Raw genomic sequence first — 20,485 nt, 5'->3', positions numbered from 1 at the left:
TAGGCAGGGGCTCTGGCAGTCCCCTGGGATGCCTTGCACGATAGTCCAGAATAATAGGAGATTGTGTGATGGGAAAGCTTCCAACAGTTGACTGAAAGACTTTATCTCAGTATTTAGAAAAAGGAGATCAGCGTAATCTGTGGGAAAGCAGGGGGACAGATTGAAGACCATAAATGCAGTTGGCATTAAAATTTAGGGGAGGGCCCTGGACACTCCTTCCTGCCCATAAAACTGGTGGGTGGCTAGAGGAAAGTTCCTTTCTCGCCCATGGAGCCAGGTGCTTGGGGTGCTGCACAGTTATCATGACTGAAGCCAGGCAAGCACCTCCCTTGTCACTGCTCTCAGCAGGATTTTGTGGCGAATTGAAGGGACTGTTTCTTTCTGTGTTTGGAGGGATTTTGAGTAATCATGAAAATGTAACTCCTTTTCTCAAGAGGTTCCTTGCACATCCAGCAGCTCTGCTCCAAAGCTGTTTTGGGGAAGGAAGAGTCATTGCCAGGGTACCTGGCAGGGAAAAGCCCCTCCACAGGCCATTCTACCACCTCTTAAACCTTACGGCTGCTGTCTGGCACTCAACCTCAAGATAAACCCACTCATTTCTGCATGCATGTGTGCAGGGGAGGGCTATGCTTGCTTTTCACAGATTCAGAAGGTAGAGGGAACCCTTTTCCAGCCTGGATAATGTCTCTGGCAGTGGGAAATAGCCACCTTTTAACTGCATTATGAAAGTGATAAAACAAAAGGATACACAGGATTGTAGCTCTGGTTGCCTCTACCTTGCACATGTGGCCAAATACATAGGCACCTCTGCTTTAGGCTGTTGTCTTCTGTCCCAATACATTATGGGCAGTCTGACCTAGCTTCTGACCAAGTGGAACCTCTTCTTCCTTTCCAGCTCACCTTTGGCCTGTATGAATTCAAAGTGATTGTTGATGGAGATAATGCACATGGGGAAGGTTATGTGAATGTGACGGTGAACCCAAGTAAGTTCCAATACAGATTGTGGTTTTTGAACTTTGGATTTCACCCTTTGTGAAATCAGCAGCTGCATCATGGTATTTTGTTTGCTGGGCTGGGCAGTAGCTTGAAGTAATGGGAATTCATTGCAGTGTGTGTGTGTGTGTGTGTGTGTGTGTGTGTGTGTGTAGATATATGTGTATATATGAGAGAGAGAGAGTGTTTGTATGATGTGAAATGCTACTTCCATTACACACAGCTCTGCTATGCTGAGGGCAAGCCTATTAAAAACAAATGCGATAAAGGAACTGCAGCTCTGCTGCAGAAGTGTTTAGCAAGTGCATGACCCTGGGAAAAGCATCGCTTAGCTAGAGAGTTGCTGCAACAGGGTGAAGAGCTTGCGGCAACAGGAACAGGGTATGGGAGGGAAGCCAGGACTTGGAGCTTCTCTGCCTCCTTCAGTACCAACCCTATCTGCAGCCCTGTTAAGTCAGATCTCAGTTCTCACTGCAAGGTGCTTTCAAAGGTCTTGTTTGTACAGTGGGAGTTTGTTCCCTGTAGAGTAAACTTTGAACTGGAAATGGCCCAGTCTTTATTAACAAATAAGGACTGCTTGAGAGGGGGTGGAAGGATGGAAGGTAGTCTGGCTGAAACTTCATCCCTTGTTTGAAATGGCTTGAATGCCCCCTGTTTATATGAAAGAACATAGTCTTGAGCATTTACCTCAGAGACCTTTTACTGAGTTTTGGGAGCACAGTAACATAGGCCTACTCGGGAATTTATCAGGGAATTTTAGGCTTGGGAATATTGTTGGATTTGAACAAATAGCGGGCTCATTTAAATGTAACTGGGGAAGCAGAGCCTCGGGTAGCAGTGTGCGCTCACCTGGTCACTTCTCAGAGCTGTGGCCAAACTCATGCAAGTGAGTGCAGGTATCAGTCTCTTGGAAAACCAGTTGTTCTGAGCGGTGACTCTCTAAAGGAGATGATAGCTATACATGGGGCCCTGGGACCTTAGGTTTTGTGTGAGCCCTGGCCCCCATCACAGCCTGCTTTTTTGGAACTCCCGCCCGTAGCACAGCAGGCCTGGGGAGGAGGTGTGACCTGCTGGCTGGATCAGAGCGCAGTCCCATGGTTAGCGCAGGGCCTTCCACAGCAACCACTCTTTATCAGCGAAGATAGAGGGTTGCCAGGTATCACAAGTGCACTTTGGACCTGTCTCCTAGACGTGCTGAGTCTGGGCCACGGAAGCAACTCCACGAGACAACAGAGCAGGTAGGGTTGGGAACTTGCAGCATGTATCATTCTAGCAACCCCTAGTGGATAACCTGAAACCAGCTTTGCTGCCTCCCTTGGTTGATATTGGTACCATTGCTATGCCCATAAGCACCAGTGTCAGTGCTCTGTTGCTGTTTCAGAGCCTCGAGTGAATCAGCCTCCTGTTGCCATCGTGTCACCGCAGTTCCAAGAGATTTCCTTGCCAACCATCTCTACCGTCATCGACGGCAGCCGTGAGTACCCCCCGCCCTATCAAATGTAGCCCAGCAAGCTGGCACTGGTTGTAGGAAGACCCTTTGGGACAAGTTATGTTGAACTAGACCTGATACAGTTGGCTGTGTTCTAGTTAGAAGAACTCATTTACAATTTCACAAGAAAAATTGCTTCCTTTTCTCCTGCAGAGTCATTTAGTTTGTAGCAAAATTGCTGTTCTCTGCCAGCTTCTTTTTCCAGATGTACAAGCCAGCCTGAATACAAGGCTCATTTTATTTCCACTCTTGGGGGCCCTCATCCAGATGATGAATCCCCAGAAAAAAAGAGAGCCTGCCTAGCTGTAGGTTTTGGGTTAGGCTGAAGCACTAAGAATCAAACCTTTTCAGAATTGCTGGCTCTTAAGCTCCCAGGGTGTCAGTTAACCAGCATGTAATTTTTATTGATGTTTGTGGTTAAAGCACTGCCCAGCCCTTCTTTAGATGTTTCAGCCTTATATTGCCTGCCCACACCCAGTACCTCTTTTATTCATCTATCAAAAGGGCATTGGAGAATGAGTGAGTGAGCATACTCAAGTGCAAAACAGGGTAGAGCCTAGGATCCTAGTACATATTGGGTTCTTTTTTATTTTTAATTGACGCAGAAAGCACTGATGACGATAAAATTGTCAGCTACCACTGGGAAGAACTAAAGGGGCCTCTGCGGGAAGAGAAGGTTTCCACTGATACTGCCATATTAACACTGACCAACTTGGTCCCTGGGAACTACACATTCAGGTAAGTGGTGCGTTTTGCCATTCATCAGCACAGGTTCCTCACAGACCTCTTAATGTTCATATTTGATGACATTGGTGTGAGGTTTGTGGTTGGGGGGAAAAAGGCCTATTTTGTGGCATCTCTCCGCTTCCATACCTTTTCTGGTTAGCATATACTGTGTTTTCTTTGAGAAGAATATATTAAAAGGTGCTGGCTGATGAGAAACAAGTTAAATCAGCGTAAGCTGGTAGAAGAGAAGAATGTGATCTGAGAGAGCGATCAAAATCTCCTTGAGAAAGCCAAACTAGGTTATTCAACCTGGATAATGGTTCTGGAGGAACTTGCTAACTTAGTATTTTCCTAAGTAAAACGTGTTTGTCCCTGGTGAAAAGGTGCTTAGACTAGGTGGGGTTTTACAAATCTCTGGACGTTTTGCGTGTTTCCTTTGATCTGCATTTTGTTGTGATGTCAGTACTAAATGGGTCTGTTTAAATACAGTGGGGCACTCATGACTTCTGTAATGGGTGTGAACTAGTTCAAGCTTGTGTACCAATATAAATCCAGCAGAAGATTGTCCTATTCTGTATCTTTATTCTGCTTGAGAGGAAAAGTTGTTCCCAACAGGGTCGTTGATGAGCTGGAATGAGTTTCTACGCCAGGCTGGCAAGAGCTGTGGATTTCTAATGTAATAGCTGTGTGACGTTAACAGGGTGTCGGAAAAACAAGTCTGCTGTCGGGGCCTTTTTCCTTCATGCTTTGCTGCTTCTTGTGGAATAAGCAAGCATCTCTTTATTGATTGTCAGCGTACGGAAAGTTTTTATTTCCTTTAAGCAAAGCTTTCCTAGGGAAGAAGTATCAGAAAAAATATCTGTGGATAGAATGCAAGGTCTCTTTCCCCCACCGCTCCCTGCAGTCCTCTCCAAGCTTAACGCCTGACATGTCTTTTAGAATCATAGAAAAGTAAGGCTGGAGAAGATCTTAGGAGGTCATCTAGTCTAGCCCCCTGCCCTGGAGGGCTTTGCCATCATTTGGTAGGTCTGTTCTTTAACTGACTTCTCCAGCTCATAAGAGGAAGATCTTATTTCACTGGAATTTCTTTGCATTTGGAACTAGGTGGTGATTATTAGGAGAGGGATGGACAAGGTTGTGGAATTCCTTGCTCTGCCTTTGTAATTAGGCAATACTACTTGGTGACATTTATTACTTTGCAGTGGCATAGTTGTCCTAAACCAGGTTTTTCCCCCTGTGAGGTAGCCTTTCTATTCCGCATTAAGGTAGTTTTGAATTTCTGACCCTTCACCTGAAATGTAGCTACATCCTGACAACTCCACTTGTATCTGAGATGTTTTGTTTCTTTCCCCTTTGTCCGTAGCCTTACAGTTGTAGACTCAGATGGAGCCGGCAATTCAACCACTGCAAGTCTGACTGTGAATAAAGCCGTGGACTATCCTCCAGTTGCAAATGCAGGCCCAAACCAGGTGATCACCCTGCCCCAGAACTCAATCACTCTCTACGGGAACCAGAGCACCGATGACCACCGCATTGTCAGTTATGAGTGGTCGCTCAGTCCCAGCAGCAAAGGAAAGGTGGTGGAGATGCAGGTAAGTGGTTTCCTTCTCAGAGCTAAGCTGAGAGGTACTTACCTCCTGTGTCACAAGGTTAAAGATAAGAGATGCTCCAGCATACAAACTTCCTGATCCCTACAAGGTTTTGTGTTTGATTGAATGGGAGTATTGAAATCTAAATAGCCATTGGGATCATGTTAGGTCTGGTTAGCAGACAGCCAGGGTCAGCCTTAAATCTTCATGGGGCCCATTAGCTGTTTAACCCATTTTAGAAGTTGCTTGTGATGGCTAAGAGACTGGTGTCCCATCTAGCAAGGTGCAGCACGAGAAAGGTGCAGCTTTGCTTCCCCCATCAGTGTGTCTTGCTCCTAACTCATGTGGTTGCCAAAGAAGCTTGTTCTCTGGCCTGTCCAATCTGGGGCCTCTCTGTGCCACCAGGCAAGCCAGCAACACTGTAATGTGGATGTTTGTCTGCTGGTAAATAAACTGACAGTAGTGGCTTGGAGCAGTTTGGGATGGATTTGCACCAGTTACCTGGACCTGAAGGGCTTCGTAGCCTGTTACTAGTCTTCTGCACCAGCTGGTCACCGTGGGGTGCATCTTTTTGAGTGGAGCTTGGAAACTGAGTCCTCATAGATTCACTTCAGCCAGATACCATTCCCCCCCACCACAAACACAACTGTCATTTCCCAGCACGGCCTCCTTAAAAAGGGCTGGTACCAATATTGCACTGCTGCAGGCTTGTCCAACATACAGCCCACGGGCTGCCATGCGGCCCACCAAGCCATTATCTGTGGCCCGCGGTGCTGCAACGGGAAACGAAAGTAAACGCTGTTTACTTTCATTCCCACCCTTGTCCCTCCCCTAGGCCCTCAGCAGCTTCCTAATGGCTGCTGAAGGGCTAGGGAAGGGACAAGATTACCACACACGCTGCGTCAGCTTGACGTTGCCGACACGGTGCGTGTGGGAAGAGGAGTAGCCGGCAGCGAAAGCACGGGTCATTGGTGCGACGTGGGTCGGTCCCAGGCAGAGCTTGCACTGACCAGCACCGCAGACGGCGAGCGGAGCCCAGCTGGGCACATGTGGGGTGAGGGGAGCGGGGACGAAACCCTCCCCAGACCCTCCCCAGTCAACTTCCCCCATGCTAAATCGCTGCTTGCACCTGACTCTGCCCCTCGGGGCTGTGGCTGGGGAGAAGGAGGCATCATCCCAGGGCCCCCACACCTGCCCCGCTCCACGCTCACCTGTGTGGTTCATCTTCCCGGCAGCAGGCGGAGCAGTTGCAGCTGGGGGCTGCCTGAGCGCTGCCCCATGCCCAGCTTGCAGGTCCTCGTGTGAGCGTGTGGTGCTGGCCTGGGCTCACTGCGCTGCCTCCGCTTCCTCCTCCGCCACCGCCTCTGTCCGCGACAGAGGAAGCCCCTTTTTTTTTTTTGCTGGCTCCGGGCTGGGAGCCATTGGGCAGGCTTGCAAGGCACAGCAGGGCCCAAGGTGGGGGCCTTGGGTGACCTGGGTCCCCGCCCCATGGCTGTTCCACCTGAAGAGCCCGGCACGTGCGGGCTGTAGCATCACGGCCCTCACCTAGCTCCTCCTGTGCATCCATTAGAAGCTTTGCGCATCCATCCTGTGCATCCATAAGAAGCTTTGTTCTTATAACTCGAAAGGACCCCATTAAAGGTGGAAGCAACAGGAAGTTCTGTGGCACCCTTGTAAGATTCTGTCTCCTCCAGTCTGACGTCCGGTGTAACACAGCCCATAGAATTTCACCTGCTGAATTTCACCGCTTCCTGTGAGGTCTTTGAATATGGCTCGCCGGCCCACTGGGTGATAAAAAGTTCATGATCCAGCCCCGCATTCAAAAAGGTTGGACACCCCTGCACTACTGGAATAGCAGAAAGTAGGGATTTGGGGCAATCTGCCCTTGAAGTGCCACTCAGTGTCTGAGTGCTCAGGAATTTTTACACTCTTCTGTTTCCCTTTAGTATGTTGCTCCACTGCTCTCCTAGCATGTTGTCTCACTGAGCAACACAACCTAGGTGTAAGCTACTTGGACGAACACTCATCTGTTCAGTCTCGTGCCGATCTATAGCCCTGCATAAACTATCAGTAATAAGCAGCCAGTTTCTGCTTGGGGAAGTTAGTCAGCACAGGGGCTGGTCCTTCAGGTCTGGCATCTCGTTTAAGAAGCCATCCTAAGACAACCATTTGTTTTCTCCAAGGGTGTGAGGACACCAGTCCTGCAGCTCTCTGCCATGCAAGAAGGTGATTACACCTACCAGCTAACAGTGACCGATTCTGCTGGCCATCAATCCACTGCAGAGGTTACTGTGATAGTCCAGCCTGGTAAGCTCCCCTTTGAGAGGACTAGTCTATTGGTTTTGTAGGGAATGGAATGGGGATAGAAGGAAGGGTGTTTCTAACCAGTGTTTTTGTAAGGCCTGATGGGTAAGAGTGCTCCTTCCCACTCCATCTCTAGCGACATTACTTCTGAATCCAGTGATGTCTGCATGGTGCGTCTAGCGAAGCTGTTTTAATTCTGGGCCTTTCTGCTATTGGCAAATTGCTGATCACCAAGCCATTAAAGCTTTTACGAGCACTCCATTTGCAGACAGATTGTGTAAAATAAAAAAGGCAATATAAGCTAGGATTCTCCTAATTGGTATTATGGCTGAAGTATAATAGCAGGATTGTACTTCATGGTCGTGCTCTGTCCCTTGCTGCCAGAGTCAGGGTCATAAAAGAAAGAGAACAGAAGCTAAGACTCCTGGGCTCTGTTCTTGGATTGGCCAGAGACCTACAGCGAGACCTTGGGCTAGTCACATAACCATTTTTTGCCTTGCCCTCTACTCAGTTGAGTGTTCACAGGGAAATGTTTCCCAGTTCTCCCCCAGAAAGCACACAGCATGCTTTAATCGCATGTCTTCTTTCTGTGACCCATGCTGCTTTCTTAGAGAACAACAAGCCCCCCAAAGCAGATGCTGGTCCAGATAAAGAGCTGACCCTCCCTGTGGACAGCACCACTCTCGATGGCAGCAAGAGCTCAGACGACCAGAAGATAGTCTCCTTCCTCTGGGAAAAAACCCGGTGAGTATCAGGGTCAGATCATCCCGGGGACATCTCTGCGGTTTTACATCTGTACTGAAAACTGAGGATTCAAAGCCTGAACCCCAAGGCCTCAGTGAAGGGTTCATCCAGAACTACAACAGGACCAAGATGTGGAGTAAAGCCCCCTTCCAGTTCAAACATAAAAAATATCCCAGCCTCTGGCTTTTGGTAGTGATAAGGGGTCTAGGCCATTTTAAATTGGTACAAAAGGGGTGTTCAGTGAGCATCAGTCTTGTGTGATCAGGCTGTCTTCATTCTCCATGGAAACAGCTTGCCCCTCCAGTTAATTGTGGTTGTTGCCAGACCTCGTTTTGGATGCTCATCCCTTTTGGAAATTTAGGGTAAGATCTGTGAGCCGCATTTTGTATGTAACTTGCATTTTGTCCTAGCCCAGCAGTGCAAGCAGACTGCAAAGTTTCTACCTTGAAAGGACCATAATTGCTGCAAACACACTGTCACTGTTTGCTCGTTGTGCAGTTAGCAGTTATCTGTTTTGCAGCACACCCGGAAAAAGCACTTTGGGTGTGTAGGATTTCCCCCATATAGGTTCTAGTCTGAGAGTTGAGGAAATCACTTTCCTTTATGCGCTTTTATGTCTAGTTGCCTTCAGAGGCAAGGCTGGCACCCTGATGACTGTAGCTCCCCTGTTCATTGGTGTGAGACTAGACCCACAGCCTCTGTAAGGCTCATCATGTTCTTATGTTTTGGCCAGGGGCCCGGATGGTGTGAAGCTGGAGAATGCCAACAGCAGCACTGCCACTGTGACTGGGCTTCAGGTCGGCACATATGAATTCACACTGACGGTGAAAGATGAGAGGAACTTGCAAAGCCACAGCTCAGTTAACGTCATTGTCAAAGAAGGTACATCCAGTTCTGCTCAGAACTGAACTGAGAGACCCAAGCAGCCCTTGGCAGCTCAGTGGAGACCTGTGGCCTGTGCAGCTGCACTCAAAGGCGAACGGGGTGAAGGAATGGACACTGCTGCGTATAGCAGCAGTCTGCCTTCACCTGGAATCATGTGCATTGCTGACAGTCCCATCCCCAAGGGTATCTCAGAAGTTGGAGGCCTGCTTTGGGGAGAGTGGGGAAAAAAAAAAGGGGGTGGTTTACATCAGAAAGTAGTAAAAGGGAGTGATGTGGATCTGTAACGTGCTGCCTGGTGTCAAGGCAGGTCAGGAGTTTCTTTTCTGCCCATCTTGTATGGAACAAGGGGACAGTCAAAGACATCAGTCATGGCTGGCAAAGGGAAACCTTTTTTTTGGCATGACGGGGATCACCTGGAGTTTACTGGCACAGGATGCCCTTGAGTCCTGTTCTTTTGTGGTCTCAAAATCACCCCAGTGTTGGGAACATCCCTTGCGTTATAAATGTTACAAGGCTTTTTGCTTGGGGCTTGAACCAGTCTCTAATGTTCAGAGATCACATGAATTCCTCACAGCTGAGGACTGAGGTTACTTGAACTCTTGCTGACTTGTCTGGCTAATCCTATGTTCCTGCTGTTTCATGATGCTCACAGGAGAAAGGTGACCAGTTTCTCTTGCTATATGAGGGAACTCACTTGCCAATATCTAAGCCAGTCACTATATTGTGTTAGAACAGGTTCAGTTTTAACTGGAGGACCTTGTCCTTTACTGAGTCCTGCAGTACTTGGTTTGTATCCCCTTTAAATGCAGACCCAGCTAGTGATGTACCCCTGGATTACAGCTCAGTACCTGGGGTCATGCTTGCCCTCAGGCTTCAACAGAGCTTCTAACTAGTTTCTTTCTCCATGTTTAGAAATGAACAAACCACCAGTTGCAAAAATTGCTGGGAATGTCATCATCACCCTGCCCACAAACACAGCAGAGCTGGATGGGTCCAAGTCATCTGATGATAAGGGAATCGTCAGCTACCTGTGGACTCGAGATGAGGGGAGCCCTGCAGCTGGGGTGAGTACTGCACAAACAGCCTCTCCTGGAGATGCAGTAAGGTGTTGCTAGACAAGCAGATATCTCCTAGTACAATGCTGCACCATCCTCGGAGCTGTGCAGGCTCAATAAGCTCAGTGTGTGGTAAAAGTGGTCAAGCCAGCAGTCTTTCTAACGTTGCTCTTTTTCAAATTCCCAGGAGGTGTTAAATAACTCTGACCACCACCCTGTGCTCTTCCTTTCCAACCTGGTAGAAGGGACGTACACATTTCATCTGAAGGTGACAGATGCCAAGGGAGAGAGCGATGTAGATAGGACCACGGTGGAAGTCAAACCTGGTGAGTCCTTTTTGCGTTGGGCCCTGGAATTTCTGAGCTAGAGTCCAAGCCTACCATTTCAGGCCTGGACAAAGTGGTATGCAGGAACCTAGGAACAATGAAGGGTTCCCTGGGCAGATTGACTTTAGGGATTCTGTTCCTTGATCCCATTCTGAAGTTGCAGAATCATTGCACCTCGGGCACAGGAAAGCTGAGAGCATCAGTATTTGGAATGCCATCTGATACTACCAAACTAGAGAGAGCTGTTTTAGTAGGAAACCATGGACCAAACTCTTCTGGTTTGGCCTCACCCTGACAGTCTGGGGAGGTGGGGAAGTGCCTTGAGGAGCTCAGATGAAAGGTGTCATAGCAGTGTAAATGCACTGATGCTGTAGGCTGCCTTAAAATTGTAGAACTGATTTCCTCCTTTTAGAAATTAAAAAATCGTAGTGACCCTCATAATTGAATTTAACCAGCTTCCATAACTTACAGGGCTTCTGATGGTGAATTAACTGACCTTCTTTTCTGTTTTGTTTCTGGAGCTGGCATTTGCAGTGCTTTTGTGCGTGAACTCTCAATCCAGCCAGGGAAGTTGAAAGGTCATAAGTTACGTGGAGCAATAGCTGTGTTTTTGTATAGTCCTTGACGGTTGAGATTCTCTGCTCATCATGATGTGTAACTATTGCACTTTTTAGACCAAGGCATCCTAGAAGGGACTGAAAACTAAGATTTGCTCCCTGACTGTCACTCAGAAACCCTTCTTCTGTGTTCTGTCTAGATCCAAGGAAAAACAACCTTGTGGAGATGATTCTGGATGTTAATGTCAGCCAGCTGACGGAAAGGCAGAAGGGTATGTTCATCCGTCAGATAGGCGTTCTGCTGGGGGTCCTGGATTCGGACATTACCGTTCAAAACATCCAGCCGTACACAGAGCAGAGGTAGGCAGGGTGGTGGGGCTGCCAGGTTCCCTCTGCAGGGGGGATCCTAGTGGATGATGAAAACTTGTCGACCTGCTGCAATGAATCCATTCCCTTGATTGACAAGGGAAAGTGAATTTTATGATCCACTGGGTATCGGTGATTGCTGGGAGTTGGGCATCATCCTCCCAAAGCCGGGGCCTGCCCTTGATCAGTGGGACGGTTTGTGAGAAGGTTCATACTGGAAGTAACCAGGAAATTCTTTTAAATTCCAAAACACTCAAGAAATATCCTACCATTACGCTTGTCCAGCAAGCTGTTGGGTTGGATCCAGGAGTAACTAGGTGCCATGCTAAAGGTCAGCTGAGAGAGTAATGGTCCCTTAAAGCTAAGCATTTTGCCTGCAGCTTCTACAGCATGCCTTGTTGCATCTGTTTAACAAACGGGGGGTTTAAATCTCATGAGTTATCTGTTTAGTTTAACACTGATCTTATTTTCATGCTCCTAATTTGGTTAGGAAAAGACTCAAGCTAAACTTCATTAAGCCACTCAGACCAGTGCCAGCATGTATGGAGACAAGGCCTTTATTACAGTATAGTGACCCAGCTGCAGGTCATTTAGTGAGCCACAATCTGACCTGCCTTGGCATTAAGGTACCTGGGAGAATTCAGCACTTTGTCCTTGTCCTGCAGAGAGAATGCTTCTCTGTAGATCAGGTTGGAGAGGGTTGCTCTAGGAAATGGTTACCATGATTAGTTTTGTGGTGTTAACGCCAGAATGGCTCAGGGCAGTCCTGCTTCCAAGAGTCCCATGCAGGTATTATGGGGATATATCAAGATGTCTGAAAATAAATGTGGGCGGTTACAGAATTAATTCAGGAAAAAGTTGTTGCATTGCATATTCAAGTTAGTCTGAAGAGTCGCTGAAATAATTTAGTGCGACTCCAACTATCCAAAGAGGTACCCAGAGGGAGTCTAAACAACAGATCCACACCCCATACAGCCCTTTTTCGTGGCCAGGGTACTGTAGAGGCATTTAATCCTTACAAAGGATCCTGGAAGGTAAAGAGAAGCTGAGGCAGATTTAAGTGACTTGCCCAAGGTCATTCCAGGAGTCAGTAGCAGGTCTGGTATCAAACCTAGAGCTTTCCTGACTCCCTCCACCCTTCCCTTGATGGCTGCAACAGGAAAATTAATGAGATGTATTGTCCTTGGCAAACTGGAAATGCAGGATGAGCCAAGAAACCAAGCTTAAAAGCATCAGCTCCTCTAACTTTCCTTTCCATCTTTGCTTCAAGCCAGACCAGTTGCCCCCATTCTTGCTCTGACTGAGGGGAATCGGAGGTTTCTTGTAATACATTTTTATTTTGGCTGCTGCAAGAAAAGCATTAAGTAAATGGAGCAGAGCAGAAGGCCTCTGAATGGGTGCACTTCAATTCTGACAGTTGGCTCTGCACACGGCTTACACCATTTGCTCATTTTATTAGTTAAAGGCTTCTCCTAGCTGTCATCACTGAACAGATTCTCAGAATCTCCCTGGGTTCTTCTTGCCTCACACGTCCACTAGCAATAATGAGTTTGCAGCTTCGCTGAATTGTTATTTGAGGAAGAATAGAGTCAGCCAGCTCCTCCAGAGCTGCCTGGACTGGGTAACGGGAGGAAAAAAGGAAGATTATGATGTCTCTAGCATAAGCAGGTGACACTGGAAGCATACAGGGAGGGTTCTAGGTTAGTGCTCTTTTCCAGTAGCCACTTTTCTGACCAGAAATCCCCGTCCAACTCAAGCTGGGCTTTGCAAAAGCAAGTAAAAGTTGTTGTTAGCAAATCTGCCACGCTTGAATTCTGGAAAGAAGTGTGACCTACATCCACCAAAACCTGTCTGTGTGAAGTTCTAAAGATAGAGATGGGATCATAAAGGGCTGGGGTTCACATCTCTTGCAAATAAATGGAGACTGTCTCAGAGACATTTGAAGCGGGACAGAACAAAGCCAATAGACTGTGGGGACAATCCAGTGGGGTAGAGGCCTGGTAGGCATGCTCCACCTATGACTTCTGTAACCACTGTCATATGCATAACTCAGCTGGACTGCAGGTAAAATTGAGATTCAAATGATGGCAAGTCCCCTGCAATACCAGAGGGAGACCTCTCTTTACCTTCTGCTGTTACGATGACCAACTGATGTGTAATTCTTGCCAGACATCTCCTGATGACATTTTTCCTTTTGATTTGTAGCACCAAGATGGTGTTCTTTGTGCGGAACCAGCCTCCCCATCAGATATTCAAGGGGCATGATGTGGCCTGGACGCTCAGGAATGAACTCCGGAAACAGCAGTCAGACTTCCTCATCTTCCGAGCCCTGGAAATTAATACCGTCAGTGAGTAGAAGGAGCCAGCAGCTGTCCCCGCCTCCACAGACCCTTGTAGGACCAGAGGTCTTATGCATGCAGTTGCATTCCTTCACCCCCCCCAAAAAAATCAGTCTAGCTCCAGTGCTAAGAGTTAATCTATTTGTAACCCACTGGGCTGTGAGTATTGTGTGTCCCCACTTCTGTGTTGACCTCTGTGTTGATCTAGAATCCTTTTAGTTAGCATTGTAATCAGTTTAGTAGACCTTTAGCTGTGTTAACTTCAAGTAGTGCAAAAGGAACTGAGTCACAGACGAGAAAAGCTTCTTGGAAAGACCAGCTAGTTTTAGGACATTAACTCTTGATTGTGGGCTCAGGTCAGTGTATTCTAATTTGACCAAGAGAATGACAAGAACGTCTCTCTTCTTACCATATTTATCAAAGTTTATCAAAGTTTCTTTAAAGTAGTGTTGTCAGCCTTTGATGACGGGGATAAAAAGGGGCTTGGTGCTCTGAGATGGGTTCCTCTGGCATCCTTTGGTGAGGTTCCCAACGGCAGACGTAATGAAGGTCCAGCACTTCTTAGAATGTAGTTTCTGAATTTGGGTAAGATCTCAGTACCTGGCTGGCCGCCTGTTGGCAGATCTTAGGATTTTAAGATGTAGAGATTCTGAGTTGTAAGACTGCTTATTTCTGCTTGGGTCAAAAAAGTGTATCCTGATATATATTGTGTTCTTTATTTGCTGGCAATAGTTATACTTGGAGAATTATAATAGTTGGTCCTGCATTCGCTCCATTGAAGGACTCATTTTGCATGAGAACAGGGGCTGTTAAAAGAAACTCTCAAACCCCCAAATCTACCCTAGGCATCAACACATGCCTGATCCACAGAGGGGCATTACAGGCCCCTTAGGGCCTGTAATATTTGTACTTTATCTCTGGAGGTCCCCAGTTCTGACCTTGCTGTGGGCCAAGGTGGCAGCAAATGCACCCCTTTTCCTACTGTAGGCTTCAGGGTACTGTTACTGTTACATTCTCTTCCAGCTGTATTCATCTTGCCCCTAGATAGCCCCTAACCTTTTACTGACTCTTCACACACCCACTGCCCAGCAGCTCTGTTTTTAACCTCAGTGTCAGCCACTGAGTTGACTCCCCTGCTTCCTGCCCACAGCATGCCAGCTGAACTGCTCCGAGCACGGTCGCTGCGACTCTTTCACCAAGCGCTGCATCTGCGACCCTTTCTGGATGGAGAACTTCATCAAAGTGCAGATGGGAGATGGCGAGAGTAACTGCGGTATGGGAAGTCTGGGCGGGCCTTTACTCATCTCAGTGGCTGTGTAGAAGCAGTAAAGTACTGCCTGTTTGAAGCCCATGGTCCTGCTGGCAAGCAGCTACCTGCCCTCTTAATTCAGTGGGGGTTTTCCAATGCCTGGCTTGCGGTACATGGAGCTCCAGATCACAAATAGCAAAACTGCAGTGGGAACAGAAGTGGGATCCTTCTCCTGTCACTGGATGTTAGTAGAAAGATGAAACTCCCTGCTATAGCAGGGGCTGACTCCATATGTGAATATATGTTGTCAGAAGGACCTTGCGAGAGGTGTGGGCAAAAGCAAGGGGATGATGGTCTGAGCATTGGCTCAGACGAGATCTAGCTAAGCTAGCGGAAGTAGCAGTAGAGACAGAACACTTGTCTCAAGTAGTGAACCTGCGCTTGAATTGACCTTGGAGAATGGTTGCCTCACACCTCATCCACAAACAATGTGCAGCACCAAGTGACACCCCCTCGGGTTTCTTTGCTTGCAGAATGGAGCGTACTGTACGTGATCATTGCATCTTTCGTCATTGTGGTCGCCTTTGGGATCTTATCCTGGACTGTGGTCTGCTGCTGTAAGAGGTAAGGTCCTGAGTTACCTGCAGGCCTCCTCCAGGGTCTCAGTCATAAGTGGGCCATTTATATAGGCCTGTGTTATTCCCAGTTCTCAAAGGCTCCATCATGGTGGCTGTGTAGAAGCAGCAAAGCACTGCCTGGTTGAACCCATAGTCCTATTGGTCCTATTGACAAACCCATGTCCAGAACCCATGGTCCTATTGACAAACAGCTACCTGCCCTCTTAATTCAGTGGGGGTTTTCCAGTGCCTGGCTTGCTGTACATTGGGCCCCAGATCCAGTTGGGCTGCAGATACAGAAGAACTGGTGCAGGTGAAACAGAAAGGTCCTAAGTTCATTTAGGGTTCAATTCATCTGCAAGATTTTGGTTAACCTAAAATTGTGCAACCAAAGTAACACTGACGATCTTGTTTCCCTGATTTAAAAAGAAGAGCGGGCAATGTGATCGTTAATGGCAGAGCCTTGTCTGGCTGGGTTTGTCTAAAAATGACTTGCCACCTAATTTTTTTCTCCCTTCCAGGAGGAAAGGAAAATCCAAAAGAAAAAGCAAATACAAGATTTTGGATGCCACTGACCAAGAGAGCCTGGAGTTAAAACCCAACTCCAAAGCGGGTAAAACATGAGGGAAGGGGGCCTCATGTCCATGAGGCTGACAAGACAGTTCTTTGCACATGGATCTAACCTTGCATGGTGACACTAATGCAGAACTAAGTGGTGATGGGTGAACTTCTCAAGGTCTAAACTCTAGGGATTCACCTCAGACCTGAACACTGGCTCCTTAGTGGAGTTATCTAAACCTGCCTGGCATAGGATCAAGCCAGAAACAGTCTGAGAACTGGCTATGTCCTGATGTTTGCAGCCTGTCACATTGGAAACAACATGTGGACAGTCTGGCCTTGGTGCTGTGGCATGTCTGGTTCTGGCTCAGGGCCAAGCAGTGCAAAGGGGGAAAAAAGCCTTTTTCCTCTCTGAAGAGTTTGGGCTCAGTTGTTGTGCCTCACTTGTACCTGCCTAGTCCTTGCCAGCCCACTGCCAATGAAAGCCCATTGCTGGTATTAAACTTCTTAGCTGGAGCCCAGCATGGAGACATCAGCATGGTAGTGGTGTGTCTGGGAAAAGGAAATATAGAGTCTGGCTTTTCTCCAGGGCACTGTCTGTGTGACTGAATCTGGAAGCATGCTCCACAGTTTTCTTTCCTCAGCCCAGATCATCAGGCTGAATATTCCCATTTGATGTAGACTCCCAGCATAGTCCTGAAGTTAGTTGTGGACACCTAGTAGTGGGGCAGGATATGAAGAGGCTGTCACAGTGAGTTGTCAGTCCCTGGGAGGCCAGGGGGCTAAGCAAAAAACAATAAAGCAGCTGGACCTTTGGAACCCAGGGCTTGAAAGTTCGCTGTGCTGGTCCAGCTCTTCAGCTTACCCAGGCAGCTATACCCCATCTGGGGTACAAGACCTCTTAAAGCTCAAGATGTACATGCTCTGCCATAGACAGACTCCATTTGCCATCTTTTGCAGGCAGGTGTTTGTCCCAGTGTCCTTGGCCAGCATTTCCCTCCCTTCTCCACCCCTTACACCAGACATGGTCTAGAAATGCTGTTATGTTCTTACTGTATAAGATTCATAGGAAAGTAGGTTTGGAAGGGACTTCACAAGATTATCTAGTCCAGCCCCCTACTCAAAGCAGGATCATCCTTGACTAAACCATCCCAACCAAGTGTCTGACCAGTGTCCTTTTAAAAATCTTCCAAGGATGGAGATTCTGACATTGGTACCAAGTATAATCTCTTCTGAATATGGCCAGGCAGAAGGAGGACCTTGGGAAATCAGACATGTGCTCTCCAATACTGAGAAATATTTAAACTCTTAAAGCAGTTGGTACTAATAAGACTGTGATCCAGCCATGTATGTTAAGGGGAGGCGTGGTTCTAACAGTGCATGGAAAATGGTCCTTAATCCTTGTTTGCTAGTTGAAAGTAATTGCGTATCATAGTGTTATTGGATTTAATGGAGTTCCAGCAAAGTGAGCAGTGCCTTATGACAGCATTGGAGGGCATTGCAGCAACATTGCTGCTTGGCTGATTCCCCTGGGAGTCATGCAGCTTGCAAGCACTTCTTCGGATACCCTTGAAGAAAAGGGGGTATTTTTTTGCTCCCTGAACACCCAGAGCCCTGCCTGGTCCCCCCTCTCTCACCCAGCACCAGTGGACCTCTCCATCACAAAGGGCTTTTGTTTCACTGGCAAGTGTGCCTCAAATCCTTGCTTCCCATGGGTAACTTGATTTCCACCTTGGCTAGCAGACATCCGAAGAAGCAGTCTCCTCACCCAGAGCAACATAGGGAAGCATTCCAGTCAGTACCGACCGGAGTCGCAGTTCTCCGTTAAGGAAAAGCTGAAATCTAAATATTTCCTCTGTCGACAGTATCAGTAAACATCTTTCTCCCCGTCCTTGGGTGTTAATCTAAATTCAGCCCACTAATTTTATCTTTCTTCCTGTAGATCAGGAGGAGAAGCAGTGATGATAAAATAACACTGGCTTCCTCTTGCTGTTCTTCCTACTTGCTCATTCGCATAGTCCTTACTGCAGTCTCTGCCTGGCAGAGGTGGGTGCTGTCTACACAAAACCTCTACAAAGAACAGAGTGGTGTGGCCCCAAGATCCCCCTTGCTGCAGGGCCTGGCCTGTCAGTTAACATCTCTGCAGCCTCTTCAGTCCTGGTGCCAGGAATGAGTTCAGGGCTTGTCACCCCACCGTGGCGGCCAGTAGAAGGCATGGGTGATAGACCTGTGAGACTCGGTTAAGATACCAGCCTGTTGCCAGCTCGGAGCCAGACTGTGGGCTTGTTTCTGCTGTTAAGGGGAGCATGATCCAGTGAGAGACAAAGCAGTTTCTAACCTTGGATTCTCTCTGGCTTCTTTTAAAGGCGGCCGACAGAAAGCTCAGGTCCTCAACACCAGCCTCATGCACTCTGAGTCGGAGCTGGACAGCGACGAGGCCATCTTCACGTGGCCGGACAGGGAGAAAGGGAAGCTGCTCCGCAGCCAGAACGGCTCCTTGCGGAATGGACAGGTGCTGCCCAAGCCCAAGAACCAGAGGGAAGAAATCCTATAGCCCAGCCTGGGGGGCCCTTCCGTTAAGAGTCGCAAGGAAAGGGAAGGCTGCTCTGCTCCCCAGCCCTTGGGGGGCCTTCGGAGACCAGCTGGATCCTGTTAGGACAAAGCTGCTAACTTACTGCCCAGAAAGAACCTGTTTTCTGGGTTCCTTTTCGTGTGACTAGAACCACTCGTACTTGAATTCGGACTTCAAGGGAAAGTGAAGGAAGTAGCAGGAAACTGTGAAACGGAGACTGCCGGGCAGCAGGGGCGGGCCTGGCACATGGAGCCCACGGGACAGAACCACTTCTAGCAGCTGTGAAAGCGCGGCCCCCACTCTGCCCCCCTCAGGCAGCCGCAGACTCCAGCCCTGCTTGCCGAGGGAGGTCTCCTCTCAGGAGGAGGGTCAGGGCTGTGGGGCGAAGCGCCTGTTGGGGCAGTGTCTGGCACTGGTGCACTGATTTGTTTCCAACAAATTGGTTCATGTGCCAGCTAAGCTGCAAAAAAAGGCTCGCTCTCTCCCTGCCCTGACCCCCCTTACCACTCCCAGCTACTTAAGCACCGTTCTTTTAAGTGTGCCCCTGGCCTATCCCACTGCCCAGCTTTGGGAGTGGGAGGGAAGGGAAGCACCATGTTTCCACTGTGCCTGCTTACAGCTAGGAGAGGAGCTGTTTGGGTTTTGTAATTGCTTTAATTTATTGTTAGTCCTTTCACTGGGAACGGAGATGCCGTGGCACCTCCTCAAGCATGGAGAGCCTGGCGTGAGGATGCGCCCTGCCTCCTGCAGCTGTGGTGCTGGCTGCGGCCTCATGTGTCCGGCCGGCTCTGCTTCCTAGCAGACCCTGGGGATTGCTTGTGAAGGGGAAGCCAAGCACCTAGTATGGGGGCCCCCCCCCAGGCCCTGAGACACTGCCCACCTCCTTCACGCTCCACAGATCCTTAACCCCTCTCTCACAGCGTGAGGTGCTGCACACTGCATCTCAACTCTTGCACTTAGAGCCACGTATGGGTTTCTGCCTCCAGTCCCTGCTGGCTGGCTGGTCCCCTCCACAGCCCTTTGTGCGGCCTTAACTAGTCCCGTGTGCTCCCAGCAGCTTCATCCTTTGGGCTGGCTGCTGGGGAGAGAGCACTGCAGATCTATCAGTGGCTCGAAATGGGAGCGCTCGGGTCCTTGTCCAAATATCTGTGGGCAGCCAGGGCAGCTGCAGGCCTGCAGTGAGAGTGCCCTGCTGTGGGGCCCAGCCAAGACCTGCCCCTTGGAGCCAAGCAGCATGTGAGGTGGAAAAGTGGCGTGTCCGTGCTGGCCCCCACGCCTTCCCTAACCCTTGTCCGCCTGTGCTGCTGTCTGGGCACATTTCCCTTCTCTTGGGGAGTGGAGGATGCTGCCGCTCCTTCAGGGAGGGGAGGCTAGTTTATTGCCTTTTCTTTGTGTTCTAGTTCAAAATCAGAAGCTTGTTTCATTGGCTTTGGGTCTGACCAGCAAGAGGCTTTAAACTCCAGAGTTGTGTTTATGTTGCTGCACTACTGACTTGTGTTAAACGAGATGAAGATTAAACTCGCTATTTAATTTGATGGACTGTCCCTGCCCTGAATGTAGTCACGTCTCCTACCAACACTGTTTCCTCTGCAGTCAGATGTTTTCTTTAGGCCCCAGCGCTGGATTCCTTAGGGCTAGGTGCCTAACGAGAGGATGGTGCTCTGCTCCGTGGACTGCCAGCCACGGGGTTTGGGGTCTCTGACTGTGCCTGCAGGACCTGTCGCACTCCTCCCTGTGGTGTGGGGACAGCCTGCTCGCCCATCCCGCATGCATGTGGGGGTCCCTCAATGGGTGCCGTCTCCATGCTGCCCTTGTCCTGAAATCATTCCTTCCCCGACCACCCACAGGGAACCCATGGCACCAGGATGGTCTGGGTGGGAGGTCTTAAAGGGACAGTCTAGTTAACAATTACCCTTGTCTGAGATCTTTTTGTTGCCAGTAGCATCAGAGACTAGATAAACTGAAGTCTTAGGTCTCTTAGTTGCACTGTTCTCCTTATGCAGAGAGTCTCCCCTTTCTCTGTGTGCAAGACTGACCCAGAGCTAAAAAAGTGTGGGACTGAAGGCGCACATCAGCTGGATGCTCAAAGCAGGGTCATGCCTGAGATTCTCTTAGG

General features: G+C 48.7%; 1 protein-coding gene across 3 annotated transcripts in view; it reads left to right on the top strand.

Annotated features, from left to right (window-relative positions):
• KIAA0319L (KIAA0319 like) overlaps positions 1 to 20,485 on the top strand; it is a 54,378-nt gene that overhangs the window by 32,549 nt on the left and 1,344 nt on the right. For 2 of the 3 annotated variants that reach the window (XM_025208038.1, XM_025208039.1), the window contains exons 7-21: positions 896 to 983; positions 2,375 to 2,467; positions 3,088 to 3,220; positions 4,572 to 4,800; positions 6,981 to 7,104; positions 7,713 to 7,845; positions 8,579 to 8,727; positions 9,643 to 9,794; positions 9,973 to 10,111; positions 10,869 to 11,028; positions 13,240 to 13,382; positions 14,524 to 14,646; positions 15,156 to 15,246; positions 15,761 to 15,852; positions 18,164 to 18,309. In XM_025208038.1, the coding sequence (XP_025063823.1) occupies positions 896 to 983; positions 2,375 to 2,467; positions 3,088 to 3,220; positions 4,572 to 4,800; positions 6,981 to 7,104; positions 7,713 to 7,845; positions 8,579 to 8,727; positions 9,643 to 9,794; positions 9,973 to 10,111; positions 10,869 to 11,028; positions 13,240 to 13,382; positions 14,524 to 14,646; positions 15,156 to 15,246; positions 15,761 to 15,852; positions 18,164 to 18,309 (1,995 nt within the window). Of the gene's footprint in view, positions 1 to 895; positions 984 to 2,374; positions 2,468 to 3,087; positions 3,221 to 4,571; positions 4,801 to 6,980; positions 7,105 to 7,712; positions 7,846 to 8,578; positions 8,728 to 9,642; positions 9,795 to 9,972; positions 10,112 to 10,868; positions 11,029 to 13,239; positions 13,383 to 14,523; positions 14,647 to 15,155; positions 15,247 to 15,760; positions 15,853 to 18,163; positions 19,905 to 20,485 lie in introns of those variants that run through there. The other variant, XM_006027012.3, reaches the window with a different exon arrangement.

Source organism: Alligator sinensis, unplaced genomic scaffold (genome assembly GCF_000455745.1).
Source record: "Alligator sinensis unplaced genomic scaffold, ASM45574v1 scaffold547_1, whole genome shotgun sequence".
In the NCBI taxonomy this organism is placed as follows: Eukaryota; Metazoa; Chordata; order Crocodylia; family Alligatoridae; genus Alligator; species Alligator sinensis.
Note: the sequence above shows the minus strand (reverse complement) of the source record. Positions and strands in the feature narration are given on the sequence as shown.